Source organism: Fringilla coelebs (assembly GCF_963513975.1).
Source record: "Fringilla coelebs genome assembly, chromosome: 8".
NCBI classification, from domain to species: domain Eukaryota; kingdom Metazoa; phylum Chordata; class Aves; order Passeriformes; family Fringillidae; genus Fringilla; species Fringilla coelebs.
Window position 1 is genome coordinate 34,701,447 of NC_140066.1, and position 25,908 is coordinate 34,727,354.

General features: G+C 44.4%; 2 protein-coding genes across 5 annotated transcripts in view; one reads left to right on the forward strand and one right to left on the reverse strand.

Annotated features, from left to right (window-relative positions):
• Positions 1-15,133, reverse strand: part of INSYN2A (inhibitory synaptic factor 2A) — a gene marked incomplete at its 3' end in the record, with an annotated part of 37,967 nt that extends 22,834 nt beyond the window's left edge. Inside the window, 2 exon segments of the mRNA XM_084210280.1 lie at positions 1,894-3,049; positions 15,015-15,133. Of these exon segments, the coding sequence (XP_084066406.1) occupies positions 1,894-3,044 (1,151 nt within the window). The 5' untranslated portion in view covers positions 3,045-3,049; positions 15,015-15,133.
• The window catches only part of DOCK1 (dedicator of cytokinesis 1), a 273,196-nt gene that overhangs the window by 119,040 nt on the left and 128,248 nt on the right, over positions 1-25,908 (forward strand). The gene's annotated exons all lie outside the window — the stretch shown is intronic.

Sequence of the window (25,908 nt, forward strand, 5' to 3'; positions counted from 1 at the left end):
AAATCAGAGGGCTCTGGAATGCAGGGATTTGAAGATATGCAAGTGTGCATCTCCCTTCTCCTTCCTTCCCCATCCTAACGCTCTCTGTGCCCAGCAGGGAGGGAGCAGGTCTGGGACATGTCTGGGCCATGTGCAGGAGCAGCTGGAAATGGCTCCAAGTGTAAAGTGGTGCTCATAAATGGGCTCTTCCTGGTCAGATGGAGTCTTGGAAACTAGTACACGAGTCTAAGAGGCTGTAAAGATATTCTAAACTGGGATTTATGGATAATTTCACCATTTTAGGGCTAATACAGCTTTGTAAGACTGACAGCTGCAGAGGAATTATCTGAAGACAATCTTTTATAGTTTGGCCAAGATCTGTTTTGTGCCAAGGGCAGGGATGCACTCCTAACACTGGCTGCATTAACAGCTCTGCCCTGTCAGGGAAGTAAAACTGCCACACCTGTGGCTGTAGTGTCTTGGGGAAGGGAGGAAATCTGGGTATGTAATTGTGGGGAGGAAGCAGAGTATTTATAGCAGGTGGCTCTGGGGGTGATGTGGGTGTTTGTGCACTCGGGGTTCTCGACGAGCGGGTGATGAGTTATGATGATGATGAAATAGTTTTCTGTATTTTGTGATTTGAAAAGCAGCTTGGCACTTCTTGCCAAAGCTCCTGCAGTTTCTCTAAGTTAAGAAAATCAGGTGAGTTCTTTTTTTGAATAATAATTAAAAAAAAAATTGAATTATAGAATTGTTTCAGTTGGAGAAGATCTTTACAATCATTGAAACCTGTGTGGCTTTCAGGTAGGCCAAGAAACATCCCTGTCTGATTATCCAGGGCTTGATAAGGTCCTTGATATTGATAATTGATGAATCTATAAATAATAATATAACCAGCTGTAAAATAAACTAACGACATAACGGCTGTGTTGACAGCAGGATCCAGCTAAGATGACTTTTTAATGCCAGATGCATTGAGTTTAAGGATTCACATGATTCCTACATTCCTAAAGAAATTTAAATAAAAGATGTACCTTTCTGACTCAAACAAAAGCAGGTGCTGCTTTTGTAGAATGAGCTGCTGGTTTTTTAATTTTAAAGTCCTGATGTCTTCTGGCAAATTATGATTTAACTACAGAAGTATTTCAAAACACACAAACATTTTGAGGTATGTTCACTGAATAAAAATGAGGAAACTCAGGTGAGTCAGTCTGCAGAGTATTGGTTAAGGTGAGAAAAGATGGGTTAAATTGTCCAGGTAAAGACTAAAGGTTGTACTGAGTTACAGTTTCAGTACATGTAATGCCTTATGGGTTAATTCAAATAATGAAACCTAGGGTTAAACACAATTTTGTTTCTTTCTGCTTGGGTTTGTCATGTTTAGGGCTGTGTGAAACTTATGAAGAAGACTTTGATATTCAAAATTTTCATTTCATTTCCTTCTGATAAAAATACCATGAAAAATTCAGGTGAAAGGAAACCAGACAGGACTCATATGCCATTAAGGGAATTACATTAGGAGTTGTAATAATATCCCTTAATCTTAAAAAGGTAAGTCTCTCACAGAATTAAGGTTTTGCTGCTGCTTTTCGTGCCGTGTGAGGAATTATGGCTAATGCAAGTTGCTGATGTGAAAACATCCTCGCTAATCCTGTTTGGAGAGCGGCTCGTTCTGTGCTCCTTAGAAAAGGCACAAGAAGATGTATTAGGGGCCCTTCGTTAAATAATTACTTAATTACACCCTGGGATTGGCAGATAGCAATCTCAATGCTGAAGGCAGGTTTGTCCTAAAGCAGCAAAACTCCGTGTGAGGAGCGCCACGTGCGCGGCAGCAGGGACGCGTTGGCATCAGCAAACTCAAGGTGGAAAAGACATTTCAATCAGCTCATACTCATTAAAAAAGCTTCTACTCACCCTTCCCTGTGAGCTTCTCCCTTCTCTAGCTCCTGTATAACACCCAACAACACTTTGATGGTCTCCTGACTAGAGCTGATCAGGTTCTCCATCATCTGAAGCTGCGCTTTCAAGTCCACAACTTCGGTGTGAGGCACGATTTGTTGGCATTCCTGGCTCACGGCCACGGCCGTCCGGCAGGGCTGGCTCTCCTCCATGGGCGCCACGTTGACCTGCAGGCTCCGGTCACTACATTCGGGTGCCGGGCACTGCGCCCGCGCCGCGCACGCTCGGGCATCTCCGGCCGGGGGCTGCACCCCGTTCAGCTGCACCGTCCTCTTGTCGTCCTCCTCGGGGCACGGCCCCCAGTCGCCCAGGCCGGGCAGGTCTGGCTGCGAGGCCGGCAGGTAAACGGTGGCCACTTCAGTCTTGAAGACCCTCCCGTGGAGGGGCTGGGCGGCCTCGTCGCTCCCCAGCCGCGCCGCCGCCGCTCTGCCCCGGCCGGGCGGCCGCGCCGGCTCCTCCTCGCCGGGCTCGGCCAAGTTGGGTGGAGGAGGAGGAGGCTCTTTGGGAGAACTGTGCAAACTGCTGCTTTTCCAGGCCTCTGCGCCGTCGTGCGCGGCGCGCTCGGAGATGTGGGAGATGAACTCGGCCGTCTGCAGGCTGCCGGCCTTCCTGCCCCAGGCCGCGGCCTCGCCCGAGCCCCGGCCCTCCCTGTCCTTCACCTCGATCAGGAACCCGTTGTTCTCGCTCGGTAACGTGTCCACGGTCGAGGCGCTTTTCAGAATATTCCCTTTTTTCCGGTCCAGAGGGAAGGTCTGGTAGCACTTTTTGAGATCAGGGGAAGTCTGGACTCCTGTGCTCTTGGTGACGTTGGGGATGGACCTGCGGGCGGGCACCGTCATGTACTTGCGATAGGCCGTCTTGTAGGAGATGGCCTTGGCCTCCCTCTTGTCGGGGTCCTGCGTGGAGGAGGTGGAGAGCTGCTTGTCCCTCTGCTCGTTCTGGGCCTCGCAGATATCCTTAAACCTCACCTGGAGGGCTTTGTTCCGTTTCTTGATCTGCCGGTTGGGATCCAGCGCGTATTTCATCTCCAGCGCCAGGGAAGCCGCGGGCTCGACGTCGCTGTCCGAGGCGGTGAGTAAGCATTTACTGGGCTCCTTACTCACCATGATGCCTGCAGCCAAAAACAGTGCAAAAAGCCTCAAGTTACAACGGAAATGTTACTTTTTCCCCTGAGGTTTCTGCAAAATTTAAGCCACTGTGTTCCCACTCAAATGGATGTGACTCGCAACCGACGCGCTCGATTCCGTCGAGTCGCAGCCCTTGGTGATTTTCTAGAGATTTGTGTCTTAATCATGTTCTACCTCGATCTGTTTGAACACCTGCTCCTCAGAGAGGAGGTTTCCCGGTGCCAGAAGGTTTTCCACAACTGTTTTCCCAGGATAGGACCGTGGCTGTCGTGCCAGGGCTCCCAGGAAGCAATTTCCCTCAGGAATATTGTGCGCCCGGGAAGCCAGTCCTCTGAATTTACCTGATAGTCAGTAAAAACTACAGGGAAATTGAACACCAAGTGTCTTTGTCCGGGTGAGGAAAAGTTGAGAACTCTGCCCACCCTTCATTCTCCTTTACTGCAAATGTTGAGTAGCAAGAAGTGTCCAACTGGCATTATTTTTAGAGTGTGCTTGCTTACCAGACACATTTCTGCTGTGTAATGTGTTCAGCGTTCTTTGCAAGGAATTAGTTGGTTGTTAGAGGTGTCATTATTTGGATTTTTTATAAAAAATTTCCACATGGCTAAAGCTAAATACAGATGATTTATTATTAGCAACTTGTTGGTAGTGCTGGGTGTGTAGAATTTATGAATTAGCGAAGTTTTGGAGGAAGTCAGCAGTGCATCAGTTAAGGTTTTGCTTCAAATGCAAAACAGCTCATCCTTTCCTAGAAGCAGTAATGTGCCTTTATGATACAGCTGCTTATCCCAAAAAATCCTAAAGCTCTACAAACCTCCAAACCTGTGATGAATCACAGAAATTACTTAATCTGCCATTGAAATATAAGCTCCTCCTCAAGGAGGAGAAGATGCCAACTGCTTTACACAGCATCTACCCAGACAAACCTCCAAACTGCAGTGGTTGTTCAGATCATAGGAGATCTGGAGTAGCTGCATAATTAAGATTTCATTTTTACACCTCATTTGAAGTTGTAATTTTTACTTTCCTGTTGTGCAAATTTCTCCCTGAGACTTGCTGAATTACCAAATTCCCATTTAATCCAAATATTCTGCATATATCTCCTGTTGAAACTCTCAGAGGGACTCGGGAGTATAATGTAAAACAAGTAAAGGGACTTTCAGGTGTACTTGAAATATGTTTTTAATTAAAATTCCTTTGTCTATTTAATAAAATATGTGAAACTCTTGAAGAGTTAAGTGCCATAATAGCATCTGCTTTAAAAAGCCAACTCAGGGGCACAAGGGAATGAATCCTTGACTCGTCTATATTTAAAGTAAGAAAGCTTAATGGGGAAATAATTTTCAGTGGAAAACTGAATGTTTATGAAGTTTAAAAGTGAAAGTAACACTTCCCTAAAGACACTCACAGATGTGCATGGCACAGAGTCCAAGGTTGGATATCTGGGTCAAAAATTCCATGAAAACATGTCATTACTTAACGTTTTTCTCGTGTTTTAATTCCCTGGCCCTGGTGATTTGTGAAGAAGGAACTGAAATATTCCAAAATCCCCCTAGTTTGCCTTTTTCTGTCTGAATTGTGATGCTCAGGGAGTGGTGAGGGAGCAGCAGTCGTTGGAGAAGGGGAAAAAGTTTTTCTGTGACTCTGATGTAGTGCAAAGTCTGTAGAAGAAGCAAAAAGAAGAGAAAATTCATGACAAAGCCACTCAAATAATGGGATCTGAGATTGCCAGATTCCAGTTTTCAACTGGACATTTTATACATACAGGCCTAGGATCTGATACCAAGGTCACCGAGTCCCTGTTTTGGGGGAAAAGAGAGAATAAAATGAAAACATTAAGGAGGAGTCTGAAGATTAAAGCAGAGGAGGGAGGTAAGATCAGTTATCCCTGTGCCCTTAACACATGAGGTACAAATAGGGGCAGATTTTGAGGGGAATAAATGAACTGCGTTTGAATGTCGGAATTTTCTGTTCTAGTTGAAACCTAAATAAGGAGTTGGTTGTGGGGGAACATCAGTGTCCTGTCCTGGCTGCTTTGGGCTTTATTTTAATTGTAATTGTGTTTGTGAGGGCCTTTATTTGAGGGACATTCTGCAGACAGAGCAGGTAGGGCCATCCATCTTTTTGTCTATCTAGGGCTGGAATTTGGGAAGTTTTAATGAAAAAAGTGCTGGCTAAGATACAAACCTGGTCCTTTAGCTTGCAGCTGGACCACATAAAAATCTATTGTAAAAACTCCTGCTGAACCCCAAACCTCTGCACTTCAGAATTCCTGGAAACAAATTTTCCACAACAGTGTGGTAAATTAATGAGTTGACCAAAAAAACCCTAAATGCAAGAAGACAACAGCCATTACAGCCATTAGTTCCAAATCTGCCAGTGGGAATTTCTGAGCTCCCAAGAAATTGTGGCAAAAATTAAATGTTGTGTTCACAAAGATGTGAAATTTTCAGTAACTGTGTCTGAAAAACCCAAAAAGGGTACAAAACTTGGCTGTTAGCTCTGAAAGTCACCATCTCTTAGGATTCCTTGGAGTTGTCAAAGTGAGTTTTTGGGCACTTGGTTATTTGACAGCAGGATCCATTAACATGCAATTTATTTTCAAGTATTGGCTTGATATTTCATTAGTCTCTGTGACCTGTCTCAATTTTCAGATTATTTTACCTCCCACTTGAATCCCATCATTTTTGGGGACTGGGCTTGCTTGGGATGACTTCCCATGGAATTCATGGATTCCACACCCCAGCTGAAACTAGGAGCCTGGAGATATCCTCCAGAGTAGATAAATGGGGAACTTCATTGTGCAGTTAATTTTGAGCATGTCGTTAATAGCCAATAAATTGATTCTTCACCAAATTGCTTGTCTCCTTTTCCCAACTGCACAGGCCTGATTGATTAACTGATCCAGAGTTTTTTTTGTTTTTTTTCCCACTAGTAGCTGGGAGTAATAATTTTAGAGATATCTGTGATTAAGAATGACAACAACCAAAAGAAGTCGATTTTTTTTTTGAAGCCTTGCTCGGATCCTGGTGTCTCTGAGGGGAACTCTCTGTGCTCAGCTGATAAAAGAGCAGTTGAGGAAAGAGTCAATTGTGAGTTAAACACTTCACAGGGAAGAATTGATCAAATATTTTCTGTTTGGTTTCATTTTTGGTTTGGACAAAGTGTTGCCTCCTATTTTGTCTTATTTAGGCACTGCCACAGCATCGTCTCTGCAGGGTTTTTGGATACTTGAGGAAACTACTGAGCTGGAGTTCCTCAGTTCATGGCTCGTGCTGTCAGGGGGGTAATAAAGCCTTTGAATTTGAATTTTAGCTGCAGATGCCAATTACATGCAGATAATAGACTTCAACTTTTTAACTGTACTTACTCCAAACAAAGAGCTGATTTGCTAAAGTAAATATTTAAGTAATCACAAGCTTAGTTTTTAAGTTTTTAGCCTTGATTTTTTATAAACTTGTCACTGATTATCTTTAAGCAGCATCCCTCTATGTCTGAATATGGAAATAAACTACTTAATAATAATAACTGAAAAGTGATGCACAGAGAAGCTTTGAGTGGGTATAAAATGTTTGGGTAATTGTGGAAACCACTAGTTCGGTTGCACAAATCTTTGCAGGACCTTCACTCTGCATCCCAAACTCTGCAGAGTCACTGCTCTGGGAGGAGAATTACAGCGTGGAATTTCCAGACTGATTGGTTAATGAGGGGAGAGGAGATTTGGAACTCACCTTGCAATTTCCATTTTATCTCTGTCAGTTTTATGACACAGAAGCAGATTCAGGATGTGTTAATACGCAGAGTGGGCTTAAACTTTGCAGGTTCCAAATGCAGATGAAAGGCACAGATTTCAGTCCTTGGGTTTCCAGAGCAAGTGAAGGCTTTGGAGGTACAGCTGGAAACATCTGTGTATGTATTAAGAGCACACAGGATTTTGTGGATGGATGGATGGATGGATTGCTTAAAATAATGCAGGGAATTGCAAATTGGCTTTTTGCGCGGAAAGTGGGAGGTGATCTGCAGCATCTTTAAGCTTCTGGATATTTCCAGGCTGGACATTCTCCTGAGAAATCACCACTGCTTCAGATAAAATTATATATGCCTAAATACCACCTTAAACCACTTACTTTTCAAAAACTATTTGATGTCAATAAACCATAAGTGTTTCCATGGAATATTTATCCAATTACACTGTCAAAAATAAGGAGCAGAAAGAAGCTCAGATTTACTTCGTAGAAACAAATCCAGTATAGAAACCTAATGTTAATTCTAAATATCCCATACATTTTGACTTCATTGAGTAATTTTATTCTTTTCAAAGGAATCTCATTGTTATTATCTGACAGTGTTATGTTAGAAATGCAGAAATTATTTAGTCTCATTCTAAAAGTAATGTCCAGTAAAGAAGACCGTCATGATAAAAACACTGGAAAATAATAATTGTCTTAGGCAGTTATTAATTACAGAAGTTGTTTGCAGAAACTTTGCCTGTGTTAGGAAATGTTGGAGGGTTTTAATACAAAAGGACTGAGGAGAAATTTGACTTCCAGATAAATCTGAGGATTGCAGGTATTCCCAGTTTTTAGGGGATAAAAAATACTGATGAGAGGATTATTAGGAAAACTGCTGGGGTAGCCCTGCCTGTCTTTATTTCATCACAGAATCGTTCATGTAGAATAACAGACTTAGCAGTGCTGCTAAATGTCAAACCAGTATTTTTTTTAACTCTGTTTTGAAACCCTGCGGCTCTGAACTTGAATTTTGTCTCTCTTGAACTTCCTTATTTATTGCTCAATACCCAAGTCATCCTTACTGCTGCATTTCCAAGTGCCTTGGAAGTCTTCCTTTGGAATTATCAGGATCCTGTGGCATTGGATTTGTCTTTTCCCCCCTCCCATCCATTGGCAGGCTCTGTGAGAATCATGTATAAAGTCATAGCTTATGGCTGAGATACCCAATAAATGCCTTTAAATGCTCTTGTGAGCTTCAGCTTCAGAACTAAGTGGCAACAAATAAAATGTACGATTTAATAAGCCTGGAGACTTTTAGATAAAACAAGAATCTACTGGAGGATAAACTACTTAAAATTTTCCTTACAAACCAAGCCAGTTTCCCTGAATGAAACTGATAGAGGCAATTTTCTTTAATTCTGACATCTCTACTATGCTTTTGGAACACAAATTTTAATAATACTTAGGTTTTGTTGCTTCCTATATTGTTCTGTGCATAAAATTAAAAGGAATCCATTCAATGTGATAAAATTCTGGAAAATAAGGGTTCTTTTCCCTATAACAGAATTTTGCAAGGAATAGCACCATTAACAGGAGATTTGCACTTGCACTAAAACCAGGGTAGACTTATGGGGTGAGTTAATAACCATTAACTTCCCAGTGGAACAAACACAATGGCACAAGATAGTCCCTGTGAATTCAGAGTGTTCTGATCTCAAACATTTGCTGGGATTTAGTGGACTGGAAAAAATAATGTCACTGTGAAGAGAGCAATGCTGATTTCTCTCCCTGTGCTCTGCAGCTCTGGCTCTCAGGACGAGAGTAGGGAAGGTTTCTTTAGCATTATTTTGTTTTTTCATGAAAACCTCGGCAAGGTTTGTCCCTGTTCCAGGGGGAGGAAGAAGAGCAGGATGCTGCTGAGAAGGGGTTGGTAGGAGAATCCCCAGTATTTCTGCTCACACTCTCCTGGCTTGCAGGAGTGCAAAAGCCACAGGACTTGCACTGGAAGGTTTTTCATTTTTATGGGACTTTCTGGTAAATAATTTAAAGGGCAGGTTGTTAAAAACAAGGGTTTAAGGCAGCTCCTTATTGGCATTACTGAAGGCAGTTCCTTATTGGCATTACTGTTGAATACAAAGTTTAATTGTTCTTAGTTGACATCAATAGGTTTTGTGGGTGTTTAAGGGAAAAAAAATAAGCAGGCAAATGACAGGGGAAAAGCAGTGCTGCTCTTTAGCTTTGACCAACAGGGTTGTAAAACTGTCAGAGCTCTGCACAGAGGGAGCTGAATGCTGAGAACACAGAATCATGGAATGGTTTGGGTTGGAAAAGACCTAAAAGATCATCCCTTCCACCCCTGGCATGGGCAGGGACACCCTCCACTGTCCCAGGTTGCTCCAAGCCCTGTCCAGCCTGCATTGGGCACTCTCAGGGATGATCAGACTGTGAGCACCTCCAGGAACTGCAGCTGGTTTTGTTCCTTCATCAGAGATTTTCAAGCATTGGGTGAAGAGGATAAAGCAGCTAAGCAGGTGCCAGCTCCAGGCTTCCATCCTGCATCCTTCATTTTGCTCTGCAGCTCAGAGCATTCCCTTGGGAATGCAGGTGGTCCTGCAGATGGGAGGTGACAGTGACATTCCTTGGGTGGGTGCTTGTAAGGCATCAGAGCCTTGTCAGCTCTTCTGCTTGGATCAGGGTTCCAGGCACACAACCTTGGGAGGGTGTGAAGTGTTGTTGAACAGCTCAGCTGGGTAATTTAGGTCTAAAACCTGACATCATTAGCAGGATGTTAATTGGGGAATAGGATCTGTCTAGATGGGTTTCTGCACTCCACTGCTGGCAATTGCCACCAAGTAAGAGCTGTGTCATTTGTCACCTTCTTCAGGAGCACATTCCTGAAGTTTCTGGTTTCAGGCACGTTCTGGTTCTGCTGGAATTCTGAATTATCATGTACAGGTGGATCTGAGCATGCTGGTGTTGGGGAAATTGCACAGATCAGTCTGACTCCTGCTAGAGCATTGTGCAAAAATTCCCATTAGTTACCCAAAAAGAGTTCTAGTAGAGCAAAAAGCTTCGGTTGCTGAGGGGAATTACAGTCCCTAGAGCTGCAAAGCTTCCTCAAAGCTGGGTCTAAGATGCTTTTGAAATCCTGGGAAGGAAGAGCCAAAGTCTTGTGTGAAGGGAAGTTGTCTTAAACTCCTCAAATCCCAGGTTCTCATCAAACAGGAGGACTCTGGGAGAGGGCTGATGGAAATTGCTCATTCCAGGGGACACAGTTTTGGTGCCACGTGGGAAGAACTACGTGGGGAATGAAGAGGGAAGCAAATACAATGTGAGGTTGCTGAATACGTTGTTCCCAGGTTTTGTGGACCTCAGTTAATGTGGAATATGATTTTTAAATAAACCTCGTGTCCCTGCCCATGGCAGGGGGCTGGAATGAGATGATCTTTAATGCCTTTCCAGCCCAAACCACTGTGTGATTCTGGATTTTAGGATGGGCTGTTTGTGATAGGGATGATTAGGAAGTTTATTAAAGTAATAAAGACCCTCTCAAGGGAATTTTTGGCTGGGGAAGGCACCACAACTGGCCACCAGACAGATAATTTGCATCATTTTTCTTGTGGCTTTGTGTGCTTTTGTTACAGATTGTGACTGCTGCAGCGTACCACGTTCTTCTCACCAACCTGCTCAACAAAACCACACGGATTCCTCTGGAATTCAGCAGTTTAGGTTCAGTCTCCAGAAGGGATCAGTGTTATCACTGTGAGCAGGCAGTTCAAGCATAATTTCTGCTGAATTACTCTCTCCAGCAGTGGGATGTTTTATCTGTCTCTTTGTCAGCTCCGTAGAGATATGGCTGTGTTTTATTTGCCGATGGCCTTGATACACAGAAATGTATTCAGCTGATCCACAAGTTAAATTTTTGTACTGGATATCTCCTCATTCATTTCTCCTCTCTATTTTCAGGAGAGAATAATGAATATAATAATAAAACGGGTATGAACAACCAATTACTAATGGTTGGAAGGAGACTTCGGGCTTTTTGTAGATTTTGTGCTTATTCATAGATAAATACACCAAAATTAAGGATTTTACTGAATTCCCTCTTCTTCCTTCTCCCAGGAAGAAGCGAACCAGACCAAAACTATTTGTGTTATGAACTTTTAAAATACAGTCCTGAAGTCACACACCTGCTTAAATGGGTTTGTCTTGGGCATCAGAGAGCCCCTGTTCCAGCTTTTAAAAAGTCATTTACACCATGGTTGGGCTTTATAAGCTTTGACCTCCCCAGAATTGTTCCAAGCAATGCAATCACAGCCTTGACATGAGAATTGGGAGAAAAAGATGGAAAAGGAGAGAAGGGCAGCTGTAAAACAAGCAGGGAAGGTGGGCAAGAGCACAAAACAAGTAACCCCTTTTTTTTTGGTGAGCGTGTGACCATTCCTTCTCGCTCAGACCAGATGGAAAGAGCTTCCTCTGCTTTTGTTTTTAAACTGGCTTTATTCGGTAACTACGTGGGCTTTATTTATAGGCTTGCTCCAGCAATCATGGGCAGGCAAAAATAACAGCACCCTGCTTCTCCTGCCCGTGGATGTCACAAACATGAGTTAAAGCTGGGATGTTTAACAACTATTTTTGATTTGGGTTGAGTCTGAGACCAGAAATCAGCAACTCTGGGGAGAGGGACACGGTAGAGCTCCAGCACTTCCCTGCCAGGACAGAAATCTGTTGTTATGATTTAGAAGTTTGGATCTGCACCTAAACATAGCAAGACTTGAGGCTCTTCAGTCTTTTTAATCCACCTCTGTTTAATTCAGACTTTGAAAATGGCCCTTACTCCTCTATGCTGCTCTGTATCAAACCAAATGGATTTAGCTGGAAAAACTGGAGTAAAATCAGGCTTGGTGTCTTGTGCCACTAAAGGGGGAGAAAAACGCAAAGAGGGCACCAAATGTTGCTGTTTGATCACTGAATTGTTATTTTTACATGCAGTTCTCTTTGCCTGGGAGACTTGTGCTGGGATGTCCTAATGGGAAGCGCCTTTCAGGCACCGATCACCCTGACACAGAGCAAAAGCATGAACAGGGTGAACTGCTTCAGGAGTATTAAGGGATCACTTTTCTGCCTGAACCTAGTAAAATTGGAGTAAACAGCCTTCAGATGGGGATGTGCCACTACAATAAGAGAATGCTCTGAGCACAATTCTGTGTGGTCAATAACAATTTAAAATCGAGTGTCGATACCCAGGGAGTCGTACCTGTGTGTGTTTAGAGGTTATTCGGGATTTTCTAAGCAAGCACCAGTTTTCAGAAGGCTGAATGTGGAGCTCCCACTGAATTTACCACTCTGAGATTATTTTCTTCCTTAAAATATGCTCATGATTTCATTTTCAGAAAGCCTATTTAATTTGCAAACTGATTAGTAAAAATACAAGGGAGTACTGGGCTATAAAATAGATTTGTTGCTTACATGTTTTTTAATATCTCAGACAAATTTTCAGTAGTTTTTTAAACTGTGCCTGTCATAAAGTAGAATATAAGAGCTTTTTATTAATAGCTAGTTCAGATAATCACGTGAATTTTTTTATAGGCTCAGATATTCTAGATTTGCTGTCATTTCTTCAAGTGGGCATGAATTATGGGACTGTACATCGCTAGTTCTCCCTGTCCTGTGCTCAGATAAGGAATGGCCTTGAGACATCACAGCTCAAAAGCTCTGTGGAGGTATCCTTAGATTTTAGCAGGGATTTTTGGCAAGCTCACAGGTTTCCCTGACTGGTTTCCCCATCAGTCACGGCAAAGGAATGGCATGGCTAAGTTGGCTTTTAAATCCTGCAGAAGCAAACATTAGTGTTGGTATTTCCTTGCCTTCTGCACAATCCCTGGCTGAGTTTGGGTTTTTGGGTTCCCAGGCAGTGTCCTGGTGGCGACCAGCGGTGTCTGGTGCTGGTCTGGGAGGTGACGCACGCTCCGTGACTCGGCACTTGGGCAGTCCTGGGCTTCTTCACCACATTCTCCTTCCCTGTGCTCCTCTGCACTGAACTTACCACTCTTCTTGCTGAGTTAATTCTATCTAGATTAGAATATAGAATATGCAGTGTGTGCCCCTCATGCAGAAATGCTCTGTCAGTGCAGTGGTTAACTGGGGGAAAAGGCAGCGAGGATCTTACAAGCTCCTTGTTTGTGAGCTCAGTTAATACAAGAGTGCATTGAATGCTGAGTGCTGGCCCTCTTGATAAGGAACTGAACACTTTCTCTTGTGGTGCTCCTGCCCAGCTGGTTTTCTATGTGTCAGTCTCAGGGAAAGCCCTGATTCCATCCAGGATTAGAATTACCTCGAGCATCTCGTTAAAAACACACATCGTTAATAATGACGGAGTCCTAAAGAACAAACATTTTTCATCAAGGGCATCGTGACATCCTTACAAAAAAGCCCAAAAAGAAGCTGGTTTACTATCAGCTTTCCCCATCATGTGAAGGGAGGATGCTTTCAATGCAACAGCACCTTAAACTCTGGGGCAGGAGTTTTATTTTAGAACTGTCTCTGGATTAGCAATCTACATTATGGATTTCTCCTGGAATCAGGGACCCTATGTCACCACTGTATAGCAGAATATCACCCTCCAGGTGATAAATTAGTAATACCTGAGCCCTGAGATATTTTCATCTAAATATTAATTTTTAATGCCAGGAGAAGAACCTAGCTTTTAACTTAGAACTGTTATTTGTACTCGGAGGGAACAGATCGTTGTAGTCCAGACAGCCAGGCATGAGCAGGCTGGTGGAACACCAAGAGGCATCACACCAAGAGTGAGGAGATCCATTCCTCTCCCTGATTTCCTATTTTTACTATTGGTCTGTTGCCTTGGAATTTGACATTAAATTAATCCCAGTCCATGGCTAGGACATAGTTGCATATCATGTGATTATTTTTATTTATTTATTTCTTTATTTTTAGCTAGGAGTTTTTCCATCTAGAAGCCAGATTTTAACCTTGATACATGCAGCATCCCTGGCAGCCCGGTAAATCCAAGCACGATCCGGCACTTAAGAGGAGGGAATAAATTCCCAGTTTATATCAGACGTGACCTGTTACTGGTTTGCCTTCCCTTAGCACTTGCCAGCATTCAGCTGGGGGAAAAAGAAATGATTCTCCGAGGCTGGGAAAAACAGGTCTTCCCAGACTTCCCTGTCTTAGAGCCTAATGAGTTAAATTCCCCTCCGTGCAGGATTTTAAGCTGCTTAGACACACAAGGTCAAAGCGAAGCGCTCCATTCCCTATTCCGACTCGCGGCTGCGAGGGGGGCACAGCTCCCTTGGGACAGAGCCCTCGGGAGACGGTGACATAAGCAGGGAATATATTCCCCGCTCCCAGCAGTGCAAGCTGTCCCTGTTTTGCCGGGGCCGGCGGCCCCCCCGCCTCCCCCGGGCAGATCCCATGGAACTGCAGTCCTGCATCCCCTCGCTGCCGTAACTCCCCGTAAACATGGCATTAACAGGCGCCGAGGTCACGGCACAGGGTTTTTACTAGCGAGGGAGGCACGATGGAATTGCAGAGCGGGAAGCTCGGGATGCCTTGCACGATGCAAGGACTGTGACTTTGGGGATGGCTCCCTGCTACCTCTGTCCCGTTTTCCTACGGCGTTTCCACGGCATCCCCGATTTCGGTGTGGTCGGTGATGGTGATGGGGGACTCGGGTGTGTTAAATCGGGAGAACCCTGCACACTTCACTGAATAGCGGCAGCTTCAGTCCCCGAGGAGGATTTTTGGGTTGGTTGGGCTTTTAATGAAGTGCCGTACTGCAAGTTCAGCGATGAACACATCCCGTGTTCCTCCATCGCCGCTGTACGGGCACTTCATTAGGACGGCTGAAGTTAATAAGCAGCGGTAGTTCCTCGCCGTCAGCCATGTGAAAAGCCAAAGCACTTCGTGCATCCTCCAAAAATCTTCCAGCTACCTCTCTCCCCTCCCAGGCACCGCTGGAAGGGGAGCAGGCAAAGAAACGCTGGTATTTTTCTAGAAGAAAGTCGCGTATCGGGATATTCTCTCCTTATCTGTCACGAAAGTTATTGGATGCGGGAGCTGTTCGCAGGCAGGCAGATACGCTATTGCATAACGCTGGCGCTCAGCGCCAGCCTTTCTCCTCATCCCTACGAAGTTTTCCGCCGGCAGAACCAGCGGACGGGGGATTTCGGGGGCTCGGGGAAGAGCGCCTTACCTTGTGCTTCCTCACGCAGAAGCGGCGGTCTGGGCGAGCATCTCCCTCCAGCCGCCGGGGCGAGCTGGGCGTCAGAGCCTGGGCGCCGGGGCGCATCTGCCGCGGAGCCGCCGAGCCGCCGGAGGAGCCGCAGCCGCCGCCGCCGCCGCGCTCCCCCGCTGCCCTCATGGGCTGCGGCGGGGGCTCGCTGTCGGGGGGTCCCCTCGGCCGGGTCCCCGCCGAGGGGAACTTGTTGAGCGGGACCGGCGGGCGTCCCCCAGCCGGGCGGGAGCGGGGAGGAGGAGCCGGGGGCCGGGCTGGCGGCGGGGGCGGGCGGGGGAGGTGGGATGGAGCGATGGAGCGATGCTCGGCGGCCGCGCACACGGAGGGGAGAAGCGCGGAGCTGCCGCTCGCAGGCTCGCTGAGAAGCTTTCTTTATCGCTCTGGTTCCCCTGCGCGGGGGTTCGTTAATAACAGAGCCGTGCACACCGTCCCCGCGCAGCCCAGGTTTCCAGTCGCGCTACGGGAGCGATGGAGCAGCCGCAGAGTGGGTGATGCTGATCCATTGGGGATTTCAGCGAAGCGCTGGGTTAAAGCTACACGGTTGCCTTTTATTGGGAGGGAAAGTGTTTAAGGTGCTAAAGGAGTAGCTGCTCCCATTTGCTTTTAAACCTTGTATAAAATGGACGCGAGTTCGGAGTGAAGCAGTTTGACAGAGGAGATTGATAAACGTGATAATCTGCGTAAAACTTGAATCATATCTTTCCTCCTTTTCTCTCATTTTGCAGAGGGTTTAGCAATGATGTTTTTCACTTTAAAATAGCAAAAAGTTGGAAGTTAAATAGGTCGTGTGTATTTTACCTGAGTGATAGGCAGAAATGCCATGAGAGGGACGAGAACTGGACTGAGTTGGGAAGCGATTGGTTTGTGTTTCATTTGGAAGTTCCCAGGAGTTCTGCTGTTCAATAAATACTTCCCAGCAGAAAAGTCCCCTAGTCCAGGTGCCAGCAGGTGTGGGCCACGGAGTTCCTCTGTCAGAGCGCTGCCTTCACCATTGGTGTCGATGAGGGTTATTGATTTTGGGGGTTACTGAAGCCACCCCTGATTTGAACTGGCAGATGAGAGCAGCTGGACCAGCCCAAAGTGTTCCAGCACGGCCCCACACCACAGCAGGCAGGGCCAGTCGAGCTGGGCGCTGCGTGAGTCCGGCATGCACGGACACGATGCAGCAGCAGCGCTGGCTCCAGTCCCGGGTGTATCTGGAGTTCATTAGCCGGAGCAGCCCCTTGCAGCACGGCAGTGCCGGGGCTGCCGCAGGGCCGGGGCACCACGGCGCCAACAGCCCGGGCTGGGGCTGGCCCGGGGCAGGAGACCCGCGTGGGTCCGGCTGTCACCCAGCGTGACATCCGTGGGGATGGAGTCACGGAGAGCCCGGCCGCTTAAATCGCGGTGCGGGACCGGATCAGAGCAGTGTTCAGCGAAGCAGACAGTCAGCAGAGGGCAGCTCTGCCGCTCTGCCTGCCTGCTACCTGTGCAGGTACTCCCGCTGCCCTCTTCCCTCTGCTCCTTATCCCTGCTGCTGATCCCTGAACGAGGATGCCAGGGGTGTGCCCTCCCCATCACCTGCTGCTCTGCCCTGGGATAGCGACTGTGACACAGCTTGGATCGCACTCAGCATCTGTCTTGGTATTTTATCAGATAAATTTTTTTTTCCAAAGAACTTCAATATCGACCTGCTTATTGATGCAACAGCAGCCACCACGCTGTTATTTTTTTTCTTTCTGTTTTTCTTTCCAGCAGTGCTGACTTGCTGTATTCCAGGTCCTCTGTGGATTTCTCTCTATGAAAATAAATGTGGTTTTTGGCTGCAGCCTGGATACAGACGTGGGTAAAATTACATGGTAGGGTGAGCACGTCTGAAATAACACAGGCTACTTCCTCAGAGCCAACAGATCAGTGGTAGGAGATGCTGCTGCTTTTTCACAAGCTGAAAATGTGAGTTTATCCAGCCCATGATTACTGGAAGGAAATACTATAACTTGATATCCTGAGTGACTTGAAAGGAGAATCTGTCTGACAGAAGCAGCAGTTAAACATCATTCTTGTCTTCTCCATAATGATATTTAGAAGCTGTTGTCTCAAGGCTGATTAGTCTTGCACAGCATTATGCATATGCCCCACTTATAAACTGTACAGCATCTTGTGGAGGTTTTTAGGGAATTATAAAGCACTTTCTGATGTGGACCGGATTCATGTGTAACTGCTGACACCATTGGTGTATACAGGGATTTTTTAAATCAGGGTTTGTGAAAAATGAAGTGTTTTGTGATTATTGTGCTTCACGTTACTGTAACAGCACGTAGAAGTAAATACACTGGGAAATTGGAAATGCTTCATCACCCCATTTGTCAATATTTTAGCCTTTAAAAATGCTGAGCATGACTGTTGCATAATGAAATGTAGCATTGAAGAGATTCTTGAGAGGGGAGAGAGGGGTTGGGCTTCAACCTGAGAGGGTGCAAAGAGAAAAGAGACAATTAATTGTAGTTGTTTTAGCTTATAAACGTATTTCTCTCTCATGGAGTGTCCTACCTTCCCAGATTGGCTTTTTCTCCACTCAGGGAGGAGTGAGCACTGCTTGGGGCTGCAGTGACACGTGCAGGTGGAAGTCCTGCCTTGGACTTCTGGGGGCAGTGAGAAAAGCAGGGGTTGGAGAGCAGTGAGATGGATTTTTAGTGGCATTCTCTGTGGAGAAGTACAGTGAGAGGCCCTTCTCCCTCTCTGCTAATTGCATCATAAATTCAGGGAGGCACCTGTGTGTGTATTTAGAAATATTCATCACACACAGCCTGTGTTACAGACTTCAGATTTTACTTGACTTTATTCCTTCCATTCAGTTTCTGAGGACACATCTGGGTGACTGTGGGAGAGTCAGCCTGGCATGTCCTCCCCACACTCAGGTTTAGCTCAAGGACTGCCCCAGGTTTAGCCCAGGGACTGCCTGGGGGGATTTTTTTGCTGAGCAGCTTCTTTGTAGGATTATGCTCCTCTAGAACATGCAGGTCTGACATTGGAACACTAAAATGTAATTTTTTGGAACAGTCTGTGAAGTTCTTGTAGAGGAAAGCTTGGATGCAGCTCAGGGAAAAGCATGTGGCAGCCAGAGCTTGAGTCACCTGCCAGGTGTTTGGTGACCACCAGTGTGGGGAGGGAGGATGATAAACCAGCACCAGTGGGATTTTCAGATCTATGTTAAGTAAATTACATTAGGAGGCATAATTTACATCCCAACACTACATGCCTGAGCTGGGTTCCCAGGGATGTTCCTTAGGACCAGGCTAATTTATGGCAGAACTTCCACCTGTGTTGGAGATGAAAGAAGGGTGAAGTTCACTTGATTTGAAGCAGAGCTGTGGACAAAGTTGTGCCTTTTCTCTCTGTAGTCACTTGGGACCAATGCTGCCATTCAGTCTTTGCTAAAACCAAGATCACATTGCTGAACCTTCATTCCCATTAATTAGGTGGCTGTTTTCATACCTTTAGATGATAACTGCCTGGCTTTCTGAGCTAAATTGGTAATTAACTTATTTATTTCCTCCAACCTGCCATCAGAACAGAAATGGAAGGATGTTAAATATGCTCCTCTGCTCCAGCTGAGGTGAAGGCAAACTTGGCTGGAATTTCAAACAGGTCTTCATGCAGTCCAATCCTTGGAGGTGCTCCTCGCTTTGGGGGAGGATATTTTCTGCTTGGCTGTGATGCAGGGAAAAAAGGTCTCTTGGAGTCATGTTTGGCAGAAATTGGGGGAGATTTGCTGGGATGGCTTGCTCCATAATAAGTCTTTTCCATGAGCTTGGAAAATTCATTTGAGCCTATGCTGATGTCAGTTCTTTATACATAAAGTGCTAATTCCACATCTCTTTACTTAAAGGAACATTTTGAAGATAAAGTGGATTTAAGAATATGTGTCTAATACCCATAATACCTGTGCATGGCTGAAATATTAAACAGCTGATTGAGGGAACTGCTCTTTGTGGGTTTTCTGCTTGGAGAAGAAAAATGCTGAGTAACCTCATTAGCTCAGATGGTTATTTCTGTGCTTCGTTGGGATAAGAATGAGCAGGATTTAGTTCTCTCTCTCAATTTCCCATTGTACAGATCATTGGAAGAAAAATATAACAGCAGGTCTCACCAGCTAAAGCTGAGATTTTGGGTTCCAGTTGAATGCTGTCTCATCAGGAGCCCAAATTGCTGGAGATGTTTATCAAGAAAATCATGAATTTTCTTGGGATAGGAGTGGGAGTTTTGTCATATTTTCACTGTGTTTATAGTTCAGAAAAGTTCCTTTTCAGCACACTGATTTTTTTGGGAAGGGAACAGAAGTGGTGATTGGAAAGCCTTGGTTGTTCTTCCAAGGGTGGGGATTCTGAGCTGCTCTCCCATGGTGTGGAATCACTTCCCTGATAAAGATGTTCTCAGTAGATGCCAAATTCCGGTTCCATTTTCATGCAGCCTGTACAGTTGGGAAATAAATGAGGGTCTGGGAGAGCGTGATGTATGAGCCCCTAAATGGCTGCATTTTGTTCATATTTGAAAGGCAGTTCAGGCTGTCGTCATTACTGATGACTTGTGCTTTTAGAGCCCTTCTTTTTGCATTTCAGAAATCCTTTGTGCCCATCTGAATAATAAATCACCCTTTTTGATTTGCTCACTGAGAGCAAATGGGAAATTACATCCTTGTTAAGATGCCTTGAGGAACTGGAAGTGTGGGGGAATGTTTTTAAAAGAACATTCTGCCAACTTCGTTAATATTTTGCTTTATCTCGTTTATTTTATGACCTTCCCAAATTCCAGGGTTTTCTCTCTGACTGCTTTATAGCAAAGGGAAAAATCCTGCCCTGCTTAAAAATAAAAACCAACAAATCTGGTCGTACTTTTGATTGCCTTTAGACAAATGGTTTCAGATTTAAGCACCTAATGAAATGTGGGATGAGCATGAATTCTATCTTCAATCTCAAGTTATGGGCAAAAAAAAGGCAAATCCAACAAATAATGGGGATACTTGCATCTGATTCCTATTTGCTCTTTGGTGGAATAATATATTATTTATACAACATTGATTTCATTAGATGGAGGATTTAATGCAACTTTTCTGTCAAAGTGGAGAACATTCGATGTTATAAAGTAATGTAAACTCCCAAAGCCTCAGGAAGGTTTTCTCATTTGAAATATTGAACTATTTAAAGTTTGAACATAGCATAAAAATACAGACTTTTATGTGCTTTTGCATGTTGCCTTCAAGTTAGAAGCCCAGAGAGCAGCCTGGTCCTAATGCATAACAGAAAAATGCTGAACAGAAAAAAACCAAGCTGAAATTAAATGTGTTAAACAAATGAAAAATGAAAATCCTACAAAATTATGGAAGAGGGAAATAATGAACAGTGCAAATAAAATTAAACTCGCCATTTCTATTGGTGCTCTAAACCAAAATTAAGTATTTTTGGCCATAATGTTCAGAAATGAACTCTTTAGTGTAGTTTCTAAAATCCCCAAGCAGGTGCCAAAATAAAATTGCTCTTAATAACTTTGATACATGACAGGGAAATATGATGGCAGTGAATAAAAAAGGGATATAAAGAGGCAGTTTGCAGCATCATGGGCACCTAAAATTTAGCCATATGCTCTCAATTAAGAGCTTCTCCTCCCTTATTTTTTCTAAATAAAATGACCTAGAAACTTGCCTTGTGCAAACAAGAATATGCTAAATTCCTGATTGACTGGGCAAAGACCTAATTATTTTATATATTAAAATGTCTGTGACTGAGTTTTACCTTAAGAAAGGAACAGAAGTTATTTTGAAAAGTCTGGAAATCCTAAAAGCCCAAGATATTTCAAGAAGTTGAGTACTGAAAAATATGGGAAGCCTGATATTGACATTAAATGAGTTTACAATTGACAGCAGAGGCCACTTGAAGTCCTTCTTAATCCTTGGTCTGTGGCTCTTCAAAACACAGTGCAGGAAAAATGGCTCTGTCCTTTATGGCTTGGGGACACTGAATTAAAAACCATTCAAAGCAGCACCACATTTTGATTTTATTCAATTTTTAAACAAGTTCAGGACTTTAAATATTAATACTCAGCAGTGGTTGAGGAGCATAATTAGCAGCTGCTTTATATCCAAAGGGTGTCCATCAGTATTACAGAAAAGCCCAACAACTGGAAGGGCTGTTGGGGAGGAAAAGGATGAAATCTCTGAAAACCCAGAAATAAAGTTATAATTTGATAATAATGTGGCACTTCCTCAAGTTACTTTTGGGAACTCAAAGTAGTGCCCTAATAACTTGAGTGTACCCACATCCTTCCCTTCTGAGCAGCCTTCTGCCCGAACCTGGATGGGGAAGTTGGTTGGATGGGAGGTGGAGGCTGCTCCTTGTCTCCAAACTTCCTTCTCCTGACTTTGACATTCCCTTGTGGAGCTGCCTTTGCTGCCTGTCCCCATGGCACAACTCCCATCACTCCCTGGGAGGAAATAAGAAATGCCAGGATTAAAAGTCCCATCTCTCATTTGTTTGAAATTCATCTTCTGTTGGCTTCAGCTGCTGCCTCCTGGTTCTAACACAGTGAAACTTGTGAGCAGCAGCTGTGCACTCCTTTCATCCCCACTGCTGTGGGTTTGGAAACCTCAGGAAAATGTGAATCCATCCAGGCTGTGCCTTCTTGGGAGAATCTGGGACTGTGTGACTCCTCCTCAGGAGGGAACTTCTCCATCCCTTGTCAGAGTGGTTTGGGTTGAAGGGACATTAAGGCTCATCCCCTTCCACCCCCTGCCATGGGCAGGGACCCTTCCATTATCCCAGGGTGCTCCAGCCTGGCCTTGGGCACTGCCAGGGATCCAGGGGCAGCCCCAGATGCTCTGGGCTCTGTGCCAGGGCTGCCCACCCTCCCAGGGAGGAATTCCTGCCCAAAATCCCATTTCACTCTGCCCTTTGGCAGTGGGAAGATAAAAGTCTCTCTCCATCTTTCTTCCAAGCCGTGTTTAAATATTGAAGGCCACAAGAAGTTCTCCTTGGAGCCTTCTCTTCTCCAGGCTGTCACTTTGGTGGCCCTTCTCATTCCTCCTGCCATCTCTGATGCCCCCCTCAAGCTGCGGAGACTCCGTTTATTTATGGAATTGTTTTACTTCTGATGGAAATCAAAGCTTTCATTGAAGCTGGTAGGAAACATCACCAGGGCTTTACTTGATCTCAGCTTGCCCTCAGGATGATGTGATGAGCTAACAGGCTTTGTTTGGAAGCATAGTTTTGTTATTTCCCATCAGTTACCAGGTGACAGATAAGATCTGAAGCTGGCACATGATGTCACAGGTGGCTGGGACAAGGGACACCAAGTCTTGAGGGGAAGAAGGGACAAACCCCTTGCTCTTCTCACTGTAAAATGCCGTCATGATTTGGGTTGGAGGAACCTTAAGGAGCATCAAGTCCCACCCCTTCCATGGGCAGGGACACCTTCCATGATCCCAGGTAGCTCCAAAGCTCATCCAACCTGGCCTTGATATTCCATAGGAGCTCATTTAACAGGCAATTCATGATGTGGGGTTTTTTCATAAAATTTGAGTTTAACAGACTTACACTTTAAAGTATCTTTTTTTGTTTGTTTGGCTTTTTATTTTTAAATATTTTTTTCTTAAATTTCATGTGTTAACAAAAGTTACAAGGTTAAGATTCCTGCATAGAAAAGCCTGGTAACTGGGAAAAGCAGAATGCTTGTACATGTTAATTTTTCCATTTATTAAGGAAAGAAAGAGTTTTAATAATTCACAGGGATGCAATGAGTATTTGCCTTTTATATATTCATATTTATCACTTGGCTTGAATTGTAAACATATTAATTCCTGCCTAGCAGTTAATGACTTTGGGTAATGTTTGTGCTCTCTGTATGCAGAAATTGTCCATATACCTCACATTTACTTATAGGGACAACCTAATCAGAGCTGTTTCCTTGGCTCTGAAAAACATTTTGTCTTGCTCTAAGTAGCTTTTCTGAGGTATTTCTAAAGCATTTTTAAAATAATGCTTAAATTTACCTCCCCAACAGATGATGAGTATTTTTCAGCCATATTGAGAGAAGTTACAAGTCCCATTTTTGCCATCAAGAGTAGGATGAGTGTTGTGGGCTCTGCCATAACTCAGGGTTGGTTAATTTTCTGCTGGGGTTTCAAATGTTATTCCCCCCAAAAAATTAGTTGGGATGGTTTTAAGTGCACGGAAATTACACGAGTAAGAAAAACATCTCGTGTTTTGAGATTGAAAGATGGGCCCTGAGATTAATTGGGATGTTTTGCTATTTTTCTTTTCCCATTATTTTGTATTTTTAGTATAGCTAAGTAGTGCTGTAACATACAGAGATATTTGAATTCTATGATATTAACTGGGAGGGGCCTTAAAGAAAATATAGTTCCACTCTCTACCATTCCATTGAGGTTTTGCAGTAGCCTGTGCACTGATTTTAGGGTTTTTTATTTTTTCCTTAGTATTTAGTTTATATTTTGAATCCATCTTAAAGCTGCTTTGCTGGTTTGATTTTACTTCACCTTGGAACAGATTCCTGGATCTCCAAGGCTGGCATGGGAAATCCTGGGTGACTCTGGGCATGAAGCTGAACATCAGAGCCTGGAAAAGAGATTCTGCTTAGTCCTGTTGTTAGTGCCCATATGGGAGGAAAAATATGGAAGAAAGGGATGTGAATCATGGGATATCCATGCATTTTCTTGGAATGGTGTAGAAGGGTGAGCTGAGCCCTTGGATCAAACCAGCCCCTTCCCAGGAACATTCCCTGTCTTGCCCCTGCAGCCCAGGAGCTGATTTTCACTTTGGCATGTTTTAAACCACTGATTTTAATCTTGGTTTGGATTTAATTGCTTTTTCCAAGGAGAGATTAGTTCTCATTTAAGTGTGGATGTGTAATTAAAAACATCTCTCAACTTAAGTTGCTTTTGTTGCCCGCTTGCTGTAGGTAGGGGAAAGCAATTCCAGAGCTGAAGATCCATCTCTAATCCTGTTCTTAATGTGGGAGTGTTGTTGTTAGAATGTGATAAACGACTCCTTATTTGGAAGGGATTTACTTCTTTCCCTTCTGATTTCTGCCAGAACAAAGTTGGGGAGGAAAATAAAATTCAGTTATAGGTCACGATTTATTTTGGTGGTGGAAAACCAGCACTTCAAAATGTTTTGTTGTTGCTGGAATACATGGAGTGTGCTGGCTGTCATGAGGAAAATTGTCAAAACATGTTTAACACCTTTGGTTTAGTGAGAAAATAAATAAGTTATTCTCCTAAAATATTCTAGGTGGCTTTTGGTTGACTTGCAAGTGCAGAGAAACCTGAATTAGCTTCATCTGGAAGCAGCAGAGCTTCCTGAGCAATATTCCATTCTTTCCTTCAGGAGGAGATTCCTGGAAGTGTCCAAGGCCAGGTTGGACAGGGCTTGGAGGGAGCTGGGACAGTGGAAAGTGTCCCTGCCCGTGGCAGGGGTGGGATGGGATGAGCCTTGAAGTCCCCTCTGATGCCCTGTGCAGGCTGCCCTAGAAGAGAGACCAGACAGAGTTCCAGAATAAAGCAGGGATTTATCCAAAGGATCCTCCATGGATCCACCTTGGGCAGCACCAGAGCCCAGCCAGGGCTGCACCCAAGATGAACCAAAACGGCCCCAAAATGCCCGACCGGGCACGGGGTCTCTCCCTGGGATCAGCTCTGCTCCATTTGCACCTTGCAGTTCATTGTCCCATCCCAGCTTCAGCCCCTGCAGTCCCACCCTGCTTGTTTTTCTCTCTCCAGCCCACGGGGTTTGTGCTCCTGGCCTGAGATTTGGCTCATTTGTCCTTGGTGCCAGCTGGAGCAGGAATTGTTTTGTCTCCCTGCTCTGTGCACAGAGCTCAGCATCCCCTGATGTGAGCCCAGCCCCACACACTAAAGCAGCCCAGAATGTGAAACACAGAAAAGCCAAACCTGAGGCATCACTTCCAGCCCAAACCAGTCTGGGATCTTGGCTTTTCCATGGAATGGAGAAGGGAATGAGATGTGTTTAACATATTCAGCTTGTTTCTTAACTTCCAAATATGTTACTGGTTCAAAATCAATATAAAAGCAAAAAACTGGTGTGTGACAGGAAATTCCTGGGTCCACACTGGTTCATTTACCTCAGGCAGTTTGTCCTTTACTTCATTGATGGTCTCCTTTTGTCCTGTTGGGGTTGGATTTCTGCTGAGTTCAGGCAGGATCAGGATAAAGAGCCTTTTATCAGCAGCATCCTGTTGGAGCTTACTCTGCTGAACGCTTTGGTCATCGTCCCAAATCATAATAAAAGAGGGTTTAATTAATTCACTTTTCCACAATAGAAAAGTTCATCTACTTTTGCTTAGATTGCAGCTTAGAGATTGATTTCATGTTCTTTTCATGAGGCACCTTTGAAGCTCTTCTGGAGACTGCACATTGTTTAGCACTGGGTTGTCTGAGAGAATCCCCCAAAGTCTTCTGAGTTGTTGCGAGTTTAATAAGAAACAAAATTCAAATTTAATAATGTTAGGGAAGAATTGGGTCATTCTTGGAGACTCAGCCCACATACTCTCATGTTCAGGTTCTGCAGATGAGGCCTTTACAGCTCCCTTTAATTAAATGCAAAGTATTAAACAGGTCTGTGTTCCTTGAGAGGGTGTAAAATGCAGATATGGCTGCTTCTCCAAACACCTGCAGACAGCTCCTGGAAAATACAGAAACCTGAGCTGATGAATCTCTGTTGGAAAAGGGAAATGCTGTGGAAATTTTCCTCTGCTCCTTGCAAACCTTGCACATGTTTTTAAAATTGAACAACCTGCATGAGGTACAGGTAAAGTAAAATGGTGCAAAGAGGCAGCTTGTGCA